Below are 14,192 nucleotides of genomic sequence, written 5' to 3'. Positions count from 1 at the left end.
CAACAGACCTGTTAAAAATGTGCATGTGTTGTGTTGCAACAGTGTGTCCTTCGAAACGTGTTTACGGGGGTCTGTAATGGCCCCCGGGGGCTGCTGTCTTAAAAAGCAACGGCGCTGGTTCATCTCCGCCAGGCACACGTTAACCAACTGGAGCATCTCCTTCTCCACGGGCCAGCAGCGGCCTCATCCCACCAGTGCAAACATCAGGCCAGCGCGGGGAAATGGGCTCCATATCGGGTGTCAGGTGGAAACCTTGTATGTCCAAAACTGTTACTTGTCAGGGAATGTAAAACAATTTGACCTGTGTTTCAATTAATCCAATGTAGCTATTATTTAGTCACAAGCTCTTGTTAATATACTTTTCATCGGTTCAATATTTACATATTGACTACCTACGAGGTAGGGCGTTAATTTGTGAAAAACATACGTTGAAATGTGAAGAGATACAAGGTTTCTTGCCTGACAGCAACGATACGCTTTGACCTCCATGCCTCCAGCCCGTAGCCCAAAGACACCCAGCAGACAGGATGCAAACCTCTCTGCTGTTGGTATAGCGTTTCTTCTTTAGCCTCTACCTCTGTTTTTCTCATTCCTTTTCATCTCTTATCTCTGGGGTTCCCAAACCTTTCTATGCCAAGGTCCCTCAAACAGCCGTAACATCTGGCTGCGGCCCCCCCATTGAAAATGAATTATGAAAAAAAGGGGAAAAAATGACATGCCCAAAATAGGGCCACCAGGTTGAAAGTACTTAACCCATTCAATTCAGGAACACGTCTGTGTCATTTTAGATTGGAGCTATAACGTGTTCTCTCTTCCGCATCATCAGTGCCCATGCCCTAGGTGCGGTTGGCGAAAGGGCCTCTCTGTGTGGAGTTTACATGTTCTCCCCGTGTCTACTAGGGAAGGTACCCTCACAAAGACATGCAGTAATCCTGTCTCTATACTGCCTCCCCCTGGTCAGCGGGGGCGCCTGATGGAGGGGAAAGGAACTGGCTGGAATAACGTGTTCCTTCCACGCGCTACGTCTAACCAGGGAACCTCCCCCCCTGTCGGGTGATAAGGAGCGGCTTGCTAGCTCTCATGCATTGAAGGAGGCATGAGCTCGGCTCTAGGCTCTCCCGAGGCTGGCAGAGGGAGTGTAGCGCCCAGGATTACATAGGCAATTGGCACTGGGTGAAAAAATTGTGAAAAAATTACAAAATCGTGGGATAAAAATTAGGAGTCCATTATTATTTTTGGGCGGTGAAACCGCCCCTATATGTGAGGTTTGGATATTTGCACACCAAATCCAGCGCTGTGATTGGCCACACATGTACCCCCCTAACCCTGCACCGTGATTGGCCAATCACAGTCTATTCAGGACTGTGATTGGCTAGGGAAACATGACACATGTGCATAGCCCTATAAAATACTGTAGGACCATAACTTAAGTTATGGTTTCTTCCATCACTTCTTCCATCACTTCTTCCATCACTTCTTCCATCACTGTGATGACCACTGTGACCACACCGCCCACTTCACACTGGGTGTGATTTTTAACTATAACCATTAATTTATACTTTGGCTATTCAAAAATAGCAGATATACAAGCTCATACCGCGGTGCCGAGTGCCACGCTTTGATCAATCTTGAAAATTTGTGCAAATCTTTGAAAATGTTTTAAGCGATTTTTTTTTACTCAAATCTTGAGCTTCTGGGGGGGTCCCTGGAACAAAATATTTTGAGATGGGGGTCCGGGCGACCAAACACATATCATTTTGGGGGTCCGCGACATGAAAATGTTTGAGAACCACTGATATACTGTAGCAACATAAGTGTTTCAGAAAACTGTTAGGATTTCGAAGACATTTGTTGAGGCGTTCCCAGATTGAATGGGTTAAACTGGCACAATAATCGTATGAATGGTGAAACGGTAAATGGTGCATTTATATAGCGCATTTCTCCAATGCATTACATTCACACATTCACACACCGATGGCGGAGGAAACCATGCAAGGCAAGGAGCAGTTGCCTTGCATGGTTAAGACACTTAAGACACTAACTCAGGGGGAGCTGGGGATCAAACCCGGGAACCGTCCATTTCTCAAGTGGCTGCCGCTCAACCTCCTGAGCCCCTTTGAAATAAAAAAAAATCTTTCTTCATTTTCCTCTCCTTTGCAATTGGCCCCCCCTGGTGCCACCTGGCAGTCCCCCTGGGGGCCATGGACCCCCACTTTAAAAAAAAAACACTGTCTTATCTTATATCCATTCCTAAATCTGTAGTGGTCTCATAGTTATATAGGGGCTTATTTCTGTGCTAGGGGGAATGGGGCTGTGAATACCAGGACTTTTCACTACTACTCACGGCTGGATGTTCTTGTTGACCCCCCCTGGGGAAAACGTGCACTGTTTTTCCCACTCATTCCACACGTGTCGGGGCTCATTAGTTGGCTGGGGGGAGACAGCGGCGTGGATGCAGGCCAAGCAGAATGCACCAAGACAAAACATCCCTCAACTTTTGCTTTGCTGTGGCATGGAGCAATTCTCTCAATGATATGTTCAAAAATAAATGCCCCAACTTTTGGGTTAAAGCACTTATTGTGGGATGAGATGATTGGTAGCTCTTCAATACATGTGTCCGTTCAGAGTTTGAGACTGTTTCAAGCTAGCTGATTAATCCATTCAATCCGGAAACGCATCTGTGTCATTTTAGATTTGAGCTGTAACCATTATCCCATTTATCACATCCCGTCTCTTTTTTGCTTCCGATCTGTTCTCCCCTTGCAGGTAGTGTCTTTGGTGCAGCTGCTGAGCGATTCATTCTACAGGACATTGGAGGGTTTTCAGGTGTTGCTGGAGAAGGAGTGGCTGTCATTTGGCCACAAGTTCAGCCAGCGCAGTAACCTCAGCCCCAGCAGTCAGGGAAGTGGCTTCACACCCATTTTTCTGCAGTTCCTGGACTGTGTGCATCAGGTGAGTCTTTTAACTCTTCTCAAACACCCCTAGAGACTCTTAGCATTTAAACCCCAAAATTGTGCAAAGTCACAGAACATAACGTGGTTACAGTACTACTTCATGAGCTCATCACATTCCTCCATAAAAGTAGAGGGAAGAAACTCAGCTGTCATTATCTACACACTCGGTTTAGTTTTGTACTTCGCAATCCCCACATCGGATAAGTAATTTAGACAGTGTTGCACGCCAGGGACTTCGCGCAGAAGGCTGTTGCCCAGATGGTCCGTGAACCCAGTCAGGGGTGCAGGACTTTTACGTGCTAGCATGTTCCGGCATCCCTTGGTGCTTCTTCACGTGTTAAAATAGCATTTTTTTTCATGCTTTAGGATAGGGGTGTGGGGGGATGGAGGGCTGAAGCCTGATTTATACTTAGTTGCATACCTGTGTTGTGTGGCGAAAATAGCCGATATACAAGCTCCCAACATGTCACATCGCAGCACGTTGGGAGCTTGTAGATCGGCTGTTTTCGGCGTGCGACACGGCACGCCACCAAAAATGTATCAGTCATTTTTTTTACTGGAATGATACTGGGTGCAGCTGAAGTCCACTCTGAAATGCTAACTTTAGAGAATGCAATGTGTTTTGTATCTCCTGGGGTCCAGCGGGCCCACTCCCATGCACTTACATCAACACATAGTTTCTGCATTTGTCTTTTTGAAACGTACTACGCCTTGGCTGCTAGGGCAGCCTGGTGGGGGCCCTATGTGCTGGAGGGCTATAAAGAGGGGGGAGAGCGGAGATTCGGACAAGTGCTGAAAATAGAAGTGCCTCATCCCCGAAACAGCTGTTGTTTTTGCCAACAGACCCAGGTGGCCTCCGTATATTCAGAGGAGCGCTGAGGTCTTCTCTCCACTTGGCGCCCTCGTACCTCGTTAAATGGAGACACTGGTCCGCTTGGCTCTGTCCACAATGTGTCTGACACTGGTGATATCACTGACCCAGGCCCTGTGGGACAGGATGGGTTCCGCTCTGTTAGTAATTGTGAGTGTATGTGCTGGAGAAGTGTGCAGCCTTAACACGGGGGACCCTCCAACTCTCTCTCTCTCTCTCTCTCTCTCTGTCGTTGTAGATTCTGGGGCAGTATCCTCTGGAATTTGAGTTTAATCAGCACTATCTGAAGTTCCTGGCTTATCACCACATCTCCAACCGCTTCAAGAACTTCCTGCTGGACTCCGACTACGAGCGACTAGAACACGGTCAGTCAGTGTACTGTGCTGACATTTAGCTGTCATCTGGTATTAATCCAGTGAACTCTGTGAATCTTCTGTCCTGATTTGCTGGATGGCGCCTGTTATTTTCACATGAACATGAAGCCAGAAACCTCTACAGTAATTTGATTGTGTTATCATGGATACAAGTACCGTATTCCATTTCATCTACTGTATTTAATGGCATGTTCTTGACCCAAGTGAGTGGAACGTAAGAGATGGAAGGTGTCCACTTGATGCCCCCAGTCACATACCAGTAACTTTTTAAATTAAACAAAAGTTATTTTTGATATAATCATTCGCTGGTATATGTTTTTTCACAATAACCATTCCACATGAATAAACTTATTTCCAACATTGTCCCAAGAAAAACAACAAACATATTCAACATAAAAACTAATTTCTCATATTTTATGACAAATGTAACATAATACTGTTGTTTAAGGTGACAGAGGGAATAAGGGAAGAGGGCACGATTTGTGCTGGGAGAATATAAGGGCAAGAGTGTCTGTTGTTGTTCTGTTTGTGTAACAGTTTTTTTATATATTTTATTTGAACTCATCTGGAACATTTACCAAATGATCTGTCATTGTCTTTTCTTGTTTTATATTTTATAGTTGTTGGTTATACTCTGATGTGATTGTCATGTTACAAAAATTCCAATAAAAAGTGTATTAAAAAAACAGAACAAACAGACAGCACAATCCAAAAAACAAAGACAACTTTTCAATAATATTTCATTACAAATCTGTTCCCGTCTGTGTGTGTTTTTCTTCTCCCTCCCTCCGTCAGGCACATTGTTTGAGGACAAAGGTGATAAGCAGGCCAGGAAAGGCATCTGCATCTGGGAGAGCATTAACCGAATGCACAGACGAAGCCCTGTGTTCTTCAACTACCTGTACTGCCCTGCAGAGACGGAGGTGAGCTCCTAGCATTAGGCCTGTCACCATCATGACCATGAGATTGTCATACAAATAATTACGCTTCAATCACGATTGAATTGTGTTTTTGGCACTGAACATTGGAACACGTGAATAAACATTTCTGTTAGGCTCTAGGAACATAAAATGCACTATTTACTATGGCCAAAATAGGCCATATTTAATAATGATATACATTCAAAATGTTTAAAACAAGAGTGGAAATAGCCGATCGATAAGCTGACATCGTGTCGCACCGCGACGTGTTGTGAGCTTGTAGATCTGCTGTTTCCGCTATTGTTGCAAAGTGTTTGAAAATGTATGAACCTTTTTCAACAGATACATTTTATACAGATGATTGGAAACGATTCTGACGATTATGCAAAAACTAATTGCGATCATCTCAAATAATTGCGATCATGCGATGATGTAACAATTGTGACAGGCCTGCCTATCATACCATGTATCATTCACTGTCCTCCTTTCTGGTGGAGGAAGGAAGGCAAACACATGCTGCGTCTCATCTCAAGGAGTCATGCTGTGGTCTCACACATCAGTCAAGTATGGATGGACATCATATCCCATGAGGGATCATGGTGTTGTTTCTCTGATGGTTTCATCCAGACTGAGCAGCTGTCCTGTTCATCTGGATGTCCAGATGAATCATGTGTTCCCAGACTACATTCATAGTGATAACATCGCCTGAAGAGATGGAAGAGCAGCACTTTGTTGATCATTGATGTTGGTTAATACAGGGGTTCACAAACGTTTCCATGACGGAGACCCCCAAATAGCCCTAGCCTCTGGCTGCAGCCCCCCTTATTGCGAAATAGCTTAAAAAATAAGAACAAAAACAACTGAGGAAGCTGTTCTACAAGCTCAATGCGATGTTGCGATGCGATGCTTCTAGATCGATAATGACATGCCCAAAATAGGGACGCCAGGTTGAAAGTGGCTAAACTGGCACAATAATCGTACACATTTAACACCTAATCTGCCAGAATTATTTCAGATTTTTTTGCTGTAGACTGCCAGAGATTTTTCATTGAAAAAAAAAGTACGCAGGAGCCGAGATACAGAATTTTTAAGTTTTAAGTTAACAAGGAAGTGGATAGGAGTTTAAATCTTCGATAAATCATATCTCCTTGGTCTTTGGGTCAAAAAACAAGAAAAAAACAAAAAAAATACGCAGATCTGCGTCTTTGGCAGTTAATTTGAATTCAAAGTCAAAATATTCTCTATTATAAAAAAGAAATGATCAATTGTTTTTCTTTTCTTTCTGCTTTCCAATTGGTACCCCTCGGTAACCTTCTGGGTTGAAAGTAACCAAGGTATGCCAAACCCATGAGATGTACTCTGTCTGAGCTCTGGAATAAAGTTTAATTTTTTTATTGTTTTGGAAGGGATTTTCTGGTCATAAAGGAAGCATCTCTCTTGCTTCAATCCAATTTCCAAACGAACTAGTGCCTAGTTGTCTGTGTCTGAAGAATGTTCACCCTGCATTTCTCTCTCTCTCTCTCTCTCTCTCTCTCTCTCTCTCTCTCTCTCTCTCGCTCTCTCTAATGTTGGTGATAGTGACCCATATTCCAGGGATTTATAAATCAGGCAGCAGTAACAGCCTGCGTGGTTGTGGACCCCGACTGGGCTGTGATTAAGTATTCGGAGAAGTGCTGAGTTCCGGTGGGGCACATGCTTTCCCATTGGCTTAAAAACGCACTCGTTGAGAGGATCAAGGGTGTATTGTTGTCATTCCCAAACATTATGTGGCCTGTTATTTTACACCACTATGGTATAAATAATCTTCGCCTTTTCTCTGTCAGCCAATTAAAATTCTACTTGACGGGGCAGCGTATGGCCCACACAGCGTGGTGGAGCGTGCTTGTGACCGTTAAGACCTAACCGCTCCCCGGGCGCTACCCTCGTAGCGCCCACTGCTCCTGATGCTTTCGATGGGTTAAATGCAGAGGACACATTTCACCGTGTATGCAAATATACAGTGACAAATACCCCAAAGGAGTGGGGACCAAATTATTATTAATGATTAGAATGTTGACGGTTTGATCAACTCGACGGGGCAGAAAAACCTGGCCGGGATTTGAATGAGCGACACTCACCCCCCCCCTCGACCTCAACAACACCTGGTTGTTGAAGTAACCCCAGTGGAGCCAGTCGGAGGCCAGTGGTTGTGCTGGGCCGTGCCAACGTGTGAATTTGTGCTACAGGATGGACTACTCTCTGTCACCATCTGATGCTAAATAAAAAATTTCCGTCCCGTAGACAATACTGAAGCCCTGTATCAGTGTGCCTAGCCTCACGAAGTGGGACTACTTCACGGACGAGACCCTGTCCACTGGCCCCTGTTACGACTGGAGGATGATGACGGCGCGCTCCGAGAGCGTGGAGGAGACGCACACCATCTCTACCAGCAAGAGGAGGATCGTTTGGCCCTGCTACAGCAGTGTGAGCCGGGCCCAGCCTGATGCCATTACCAAGCTGATGGCTGTAAGTGCCTCAAACTTGTGTGTGTGTGTGTGTGTGTGTTGTGAGTATGGGTTCGATCTGGGGTTCACAAACGTTTCTGTGTCAAGAGCTTGTATATCTGCTATTTTTGAATAGCAGAAGTATAAAATAATGGTTATAGCTAAAATCTAAAATGACACAGATGCGTTCCCAGATTGAATGAGTTAAAAGAAAAAGTAAGAAAACAGCGATCTACAAGCTCACGTAATGTTATTATCTTTTATACAGTACACATATATATATTTTTTGTCCTTACTTTCCTTTCTCTTTCAAACTGGGCCTCCAGGTGACCCCCTTGAGTACCGCAGCGCCCCACTTTGAAAACCATTGTGTTCGACTACAGCCTCTTTTCCTATTCTTTCAGGACATTGAGAAGCTGGAGGCTGAGCTGAGCCAGGCGCCAGAGAGGTGGCAGGCCACTCTGGAGAGAGTCCGAGTCAGCATTCAGGAAGACCTCAAGCAAGAGGGAAATGTGAGTGTTGACATGATGATGATGATGATGATGATGATGATCATACAATACCTCCTCACATAGATCAATGTTTTTATGGCCTGGCTCTGCAGGAGGCTAGCCATCTATAAGAGTGTGTGTGTGTGTGTGTGTGTGTGTGTGTGTGTGTGTGTGTGTGTGTGTGTGTGTGTGCACGCGCCAGTAGGCTAACTTAGTACCTCCATTTCTTTTTCCTACATAGAGTTACATAGAGAACTTTTTTATTTTTATAATGGAAGCCAAAGGTGCTCCGATCAGACTGAAACCGTGCCCAAATTTGGAGTCATTATGTCATAAATATGTCGTAGTTGATTGACATCACAGGCTGGCCACATAAAGTCCGAGACCCACATTCGAGCCACGCCGTTCCCGTGTGGATCCCAAGATCCACATTATTACATTTTTATAGGTTATACATCACATTTATTTTCGCCTGTTTTCAACAGCAGGAACATGCAGCACACAGTGTATAAATCAACGTCTATTTACCAGAAGGAGGTCGCCAGTGGTGGAAAGTAACTAAGTACATGTACCTAAGTACTGTACTTAAGTAAAAATTTGAGTTAATTTTTACTCTACTGGAGTATTTCCAATTTGTAATACTTTTACTTCTACTCCACTACATCTCAGAGGCAAATATTGTACTTTTACTCCACTACAATTATTTGAAAACTTTAGGTACTAGTAACTTTGCAGATACAGTATAAATTACTATATTATAAAACATAGATTAACCACTTAAGCCATATTTTATACATAGGCTATTTGAAAATAGGCGATCTACAAGCTCACAACACAACGCGTTGTGAGCTTGTAGCTCTGCTATTTTCAAACATTAGTACTTTTACTTTCGGTACTTTAAGTATATTTTGATGACAATACTTTTGTACTTCTACTCAAGTAACATTTTGAACACAGGCCTTTTTCTTGTAACAGAGTATTTCTACACAGCAGTATTGCTACTTTTACTGAAGTAAAATATCTGAGTACTCCTTCCACCATTGGAGGTCGCACAGCGATAACCAACGCTTCGGCCAACAAGTAGTCTTCCTCAGGGTTTTAACAATCAACTTCTGACATGAAATGTTTTCATTGTTTTTAATGTAATTAATCCCATAGTCCCATAGTCCATATTCCATACCTTTTCAAATAAACTTTTTAAATTAAAATAAAAAAGCAAAAATATCAGATCTGCAAGCTCACAACATGTCTTTGTGAGCTTGTAGATCTGTTATCCCCCCGATAATTTATTGTACTAAGAAGTATATAAGACTTAACCCATTAAAACCAGCAAAGCATTTGTCATTTTAGATTTTTGCTTTGGATATTCAAAATTAGTAGATATACAAGCTCACTTCGTGCCGCACTGCGAGCTTGTACATCTGCTATTTTTGAACATTTTAGAAAAATCTTGAAAGTGTGAGAACTACTGATTTAGAAGGCATCTGTAGAATCGGCCTCAGGTCTTAATGTGTGTGTGTGTGTGTGTGTGTGTGTGTGTGTGTGTTGCAGCTCCGTAAGCAGTCGGCGGTGTCCATCTCAGGCCTTATCCCCACATCTGCTCTGCAAGCGTTCCAGAGACGCTCCATGGCGCACCTACCGGACAGCGGGCTGGCCGAGGACGTAAGTCCCACCACGTCCACAGCCAACGGTGTCAACCGCCGTGCCGCCACACTCTACAACCAGTTCACGCCTAAAAACGAGGAGAACCGGTGAGTCCAAAGGCCCAAAAATAAATCCCTGCACGGAGTTCTAGAATTTGACTTACGGTAGTTAGTTGCCGCAGGGGGCCTATTTAGTTTCAGAAGATTACACAGTCCACACGGGTGTGCTGTGCGTCAAGAAATTATCGGTAACATTTATCTCAGAATGATATAAATCTAAGTTACTGCAAGTATTTGCAAAATATCACCGCATTTTTGTGTGGTGGATGTACAGTAATCACACAGTGAGGTTACATCAGGTACAATATATTCAGTCACTGTCTCTGTCATTTTCTACTGCCACTCACTTGCTATCCAGGTTATAAAGAGCCACAAACTAATAAAAAGTACTTTTTCAGGTCTTATGAGGGGATTTTGTATAAACGAGGAGCATTGCTGAAAGCCTGGAAACCTCGCTGGTTCGTGTTAGACATCACAAAACACCAGGTGAGTAGGCTACAGGAGGCTCTAGCTAAATCAACACGTTCTGCTGTAAAAGTGATTCGTTAATCTGTGTGTGTGTGTGTGTGTGTGTGTGTGTGTGTGTGTGGGGGCAGCTGAGGTACTATGACACCGGTGAGGACACTAACTGCAGAGGCCACATAGATCTGGCCGAGGTGGAGTCAGTGCTGATGACAGCCCCGACTATAGGAGCTCCGAAACACATCAGTGAAAAGGCCTTCTTTGACGTGAGTAACTCTGTTTTGCCATTACCTCTGTGGAACTGGGATAAAGTCAATATTAAGTCCTATTCATACTTGGTTAGAAAGAAGTTGTGGTCAAAACTGATGTTTTGACGTGTTTTCAAGTAATACGGAAAGTAAAACGTTTTGTTGAGTATGACACTTCTACATATTACGAACTAATTTGACAGCCCTAATTAGGGCTGTCAAATGAATAATCGAACCTCGATTATGTGCTGTCGGGCAGAAACCTCTTATCTCCATATTTAAACTTTTTGTGTTTTTCGTAAATTAAAGCCCTTCTTGATCACACGTCACACAAAAGTAGCAGATCTGCAAGCTCGAACACGGCGCGTTTTGACAGATGAGGTTTCCACCCGACAGAGACAATGTTGAGCACGGTCGCAGCAGACACGTCAACTTCAACACATTCCATGCTCATAACATTTACAAATCAGAGAAGCCTTCCCCACCATTCAAGCAACATGATTATTTACATCGCATCTAGATAAAAAAAAAGACTCAACGCCGGACAAACAAAACAGCATAAACTATTTGCAGTTTTGTAGCCTGCTCTTGACAATTGGCCACGAGTGCCCTCTTGTGCATTATGTGCATCATTTTCTATGCAAAATAAATAATAATGATTAAATATAATCTAAAATCTGTCTATTTCTGACAGGTGCTCGGGTGGCAAATTACCTACCCACCGAGTCTAGGGGTTCGAATCCACCGCTGTGCTTTCAGGGTGTTTTGAGCGTCTATACCAGTGGTTTTCAACCCTTTTCATATCAAGGTCCATTATTTATTTATAGGTATTTGAGCCACGGACCACCTTCTGATGAGATTTTGCCTCTCGGACCCAAAATGTAGAATATTTTGGTATCGTCGGATAAGATTTTGTCCACAATTCCATGTGGTATTGATGTTGGTACCATAGGAGAGATAACAGGCAAACGTTGATCAAAATAACAATTCTTGAATTAAGTAATGCAGATGTTTTAACAACAATTTAACTCTGAAGAGTTCTATAAGGGTCCATTTGGTTACCAACTCTCCATCATTTAGCTGGGGACCACCTGGAACCTCCTCAAGGACCACTGGTGGTCCCCGGACCACTGGTTGAGAACCACTGGTCTATACGAACCCCATGTTAGAGGGAGGGAGATATTTGTCGCTGCACGTACTCCTAAAGGTTGAGGCGGCACCTATGAGCAGGGAGGGTTGGGCGGGAGGAGTGGGTTTCTGAGCTCAGTTGACTGTCCTACATGTACAGTAGGTCGTTTTTATGGCATGACTCAATCTGCAAAAATGGTAAGTGGTAAATGGTGCATTTATATAGCGCTTTTATCCAAAGCGCTTTACATAGATTGTGCATTACATTCACCCATTCACACACACACATTCATACACCGATGACGGAGGAAACCATGCAAGGCACCAACCTGCTCATCGGGAGCAATTAGGGGTTCAGCGTCTTGCTCAAGGACACTTCGACGCTAACTCTGGGGGAGCCCCCCAGCCCGGGATCGAACTGGGAACCTTGCGGTTTCCAGTTCACTCTACCCGGCCACTCTACCCCTGAGCCACTGCCGCCCCTATATGTAGGCAAGAGGTTAGCCGTCTATGAGAGGGTGTGTGTGTGTGTGTGTTGTGGGGGGGGGGTGTTTGTTTGTCTCTTTATGTCCAGAGCCAATCCCGCAAACAGCTGGACCGATCGGCGCCAAACTTTGTATGCACACTGAAAGTAGGCCACTAAAAGTACCTCTCCTGTTCCCTCACTAGCTTCTACAATGTGTGTCAGTCATTGTGTTCCTCTAGTCTATGTCTAATGATCGCTTAATGTTGTCTCTGCAGCTGAAGACCAGCAAGCGTGTTTACAACTTCTGTGCTTCGGACGCACCCAGCGCCCAAGTCTGGCTGGACAAGATCCAGAGCTGCATCTCTGATGCATGACCTCTGAACCTTGAATTCTGAGGTCAGGGTGTGCCAAAATCATCAAAACTGTAACTCTAGGTGGTGCCGCCAGGTAGCCGAGAGCAGAGACGTGACTTCCACTCAGCCCAGCTGTTAAATGACATTAATATGGGGACCACAGTGAACCGGTGACCAAAGTGCCTGGTAGTGGAGGATGTATACATCCATCCATCCATACATTCTTTCATATACCTTTCTGCCTGTTATTCTACAGCCTGTCAGGCAGGCTTGCAGCTTTAGTTTGAGATGAAGAACACTCAAGTCTCTGCTGTCAGCTCAGCTCAGGTATGGAGCACAGCCTATTCCATGCTTGCCATACCTTGGCATTCAGTGGCAACTGATTGAGGAAATGAAAAAGGATGTGATATTGGCTGGGCACTCCAACAAGCACAATTGACCGTGTTCACAGGTGGGAAGCCAGGCGGGGAGGCAATCTCTGTCGCTGCATTAGAGACTCCTACAAGTTGGTCTGGGCGCCTGTTCGGCGGGTAGCATGTGCAACACCCTCCTCACTGTCAGGTGAAAAGAAGTGGTGACTTGTGATGTCATGTGTATTGGAGGAGATGTGGTTGTATGCCAACCTCCCCAAGACCAACCAGTAGGGGTCAGCAGTGATAGGGACTATTTTTGGGGGGGGGGGGGGGGCGGGTGGCATAACAAATAAATTGGGTGGAAAATGAAAAAGGCAAAAAAAGACAATAAGAAAAGCATGTGATAAGCTTACGTCAGGAGATTGCACTACCAAGGCAAGTTTAGTCTACTTTAGCTGTAAATAGATCAAAGCAATATCACTGGCCATTCGAAACTGTGGGTTCAATTTTAGAAGCAAGAAATATAGAATTTATATCAAATATTTTACTATGAGGAAAGTTTGTTGCTGCTTAAGGAAAAGTGTGATCTGCCAAAAAAAACTCAGAGATTTTAATGCACAATACGACAAGGCAATTTGTTTGCACTTACCGTAGCTCTATAATATGCACTCCTTATGGAATTTTGATGTTCTAACAGATGCAGACAGCAAGGCAAAAGGCATTACGTTATAATGTACATATGACATTTCCTCTATCAAACAAATTAATTGAAAAGATTTTGCACAGTAAAGTTGAAAACCGTTACCTGACGTTCTCTATTTAAATAAGTGATGTTTTCTCTATTTTGTTTAAACATCGTGAATGTTTATGACTCATGGATAACATGTTCATTCCTTGTTATGTAAATTATTTTTTTATTAAAAGTGTAACTCCATTCTCAAGTGTGTAACTCAAGTGTGATGGCTTGACTTTTTATGTAAATAAGTGTGACATTTCATTTTATATATGTATTGAACGCGTGTATGTTTTTCTAACCTTGTCTAACTGTAATGTGACCAACACATTTTTTTGCTATTTGTCCAAATATCTGAGTAGCCTGTTCCCTGTTAATGATGCTTCTGTTTTGAAAATGAAGAGGAGTTGACTGTACTTTGTTCAGACAGGGTCTGTGTCTTTTTAAGGGCTTTTACTGTAAGTGAGTCTATCAGTGGGAAGTTATGTTTGGTGTTTGAAGGTCATATTTGTCTCCTCTGTTCTCTGTGCATTGTATAAACTTTCATAAAACAAAGCAAAAAGAAAGGTTACTGTTGGGTGTTGGCCGATCTTTTTACCGTTTGTGGTGACACTAATTTTGTTTTTGAAAATAAATCAAAAGTGCTTGAAACC

At 43.6% G+C, this 14,192-nt stretch overlaps 1 protein-coding gene across 4 annotated transcripts in view; it reads left to right on the top strand.

The window, feature by feature from the left end:
* sbf2 (SET binding factor 2) overlaps positions 1 to 14,192 on the top strand; it is a 134,519-nt gene extending 120,327 nt beyond the window's left edge. For all 4 annotated transcript variants that reach the window (XM_080439273.1, XM_080439272.1, XM_080439271.1 and 1 more), the window contains 9 exons: positions 2,767 to 2,952; positions 4,064 to 4,190; positions 4,995 to 5,122; positions 7,400 to 7,624; positions 8,007 to 8,114; positions 9,645 to 9,844; positions 10,195 to 10,282; positions 10,393 to 10,524; positions 12,376 to 14,192. In XM_080439273.1, coding sequence (XP_080295399.1) covers positions 2,767 to 2,952; positions 4,064 to 4,190; positions 4,995 to 5,122; positions 7,400 to 7,624; positions 8,007 to 8,114; positions 9,645 to 9,844; positions 10,195 to 10,282; positions 10,393 to 10,524; positions 12,376 to 12,474 — 1,293 coding nt within the window. In that variant the 3' untranslated portion in view covers positions 12,475 to 14,192. The remainder of the gene's footprint in view (positions 1 to 2,766; positions 2,953 to 4,063; positions 4,191 to 4,994; positions 5,123 to 7,399; positions 7,625 to 8,006; positions 8,115 to 9,644; positions 9,845 to 10,194; positions 10,283 to 10,392; positions 10,525 to 12,375) is intronic.

The sequence above is a fragment of the Gymnoscopelus braueri genome (assembly GCF_963280865.1).
Source record: "Gymnoscopelus braueri genome assembly, chromosome: 1".
In the NCBI taxonomy this organism is placed as follows: Eukaryota; Metazoa; Chordata; class Actinopteri; order Myctophiformes; family Myctophidae; genus Gymnoscopelus; species Gymnoscopelus braueri.
This window is presented reverse-complemented; position numbering and strand designations above follow the sequence as displayed.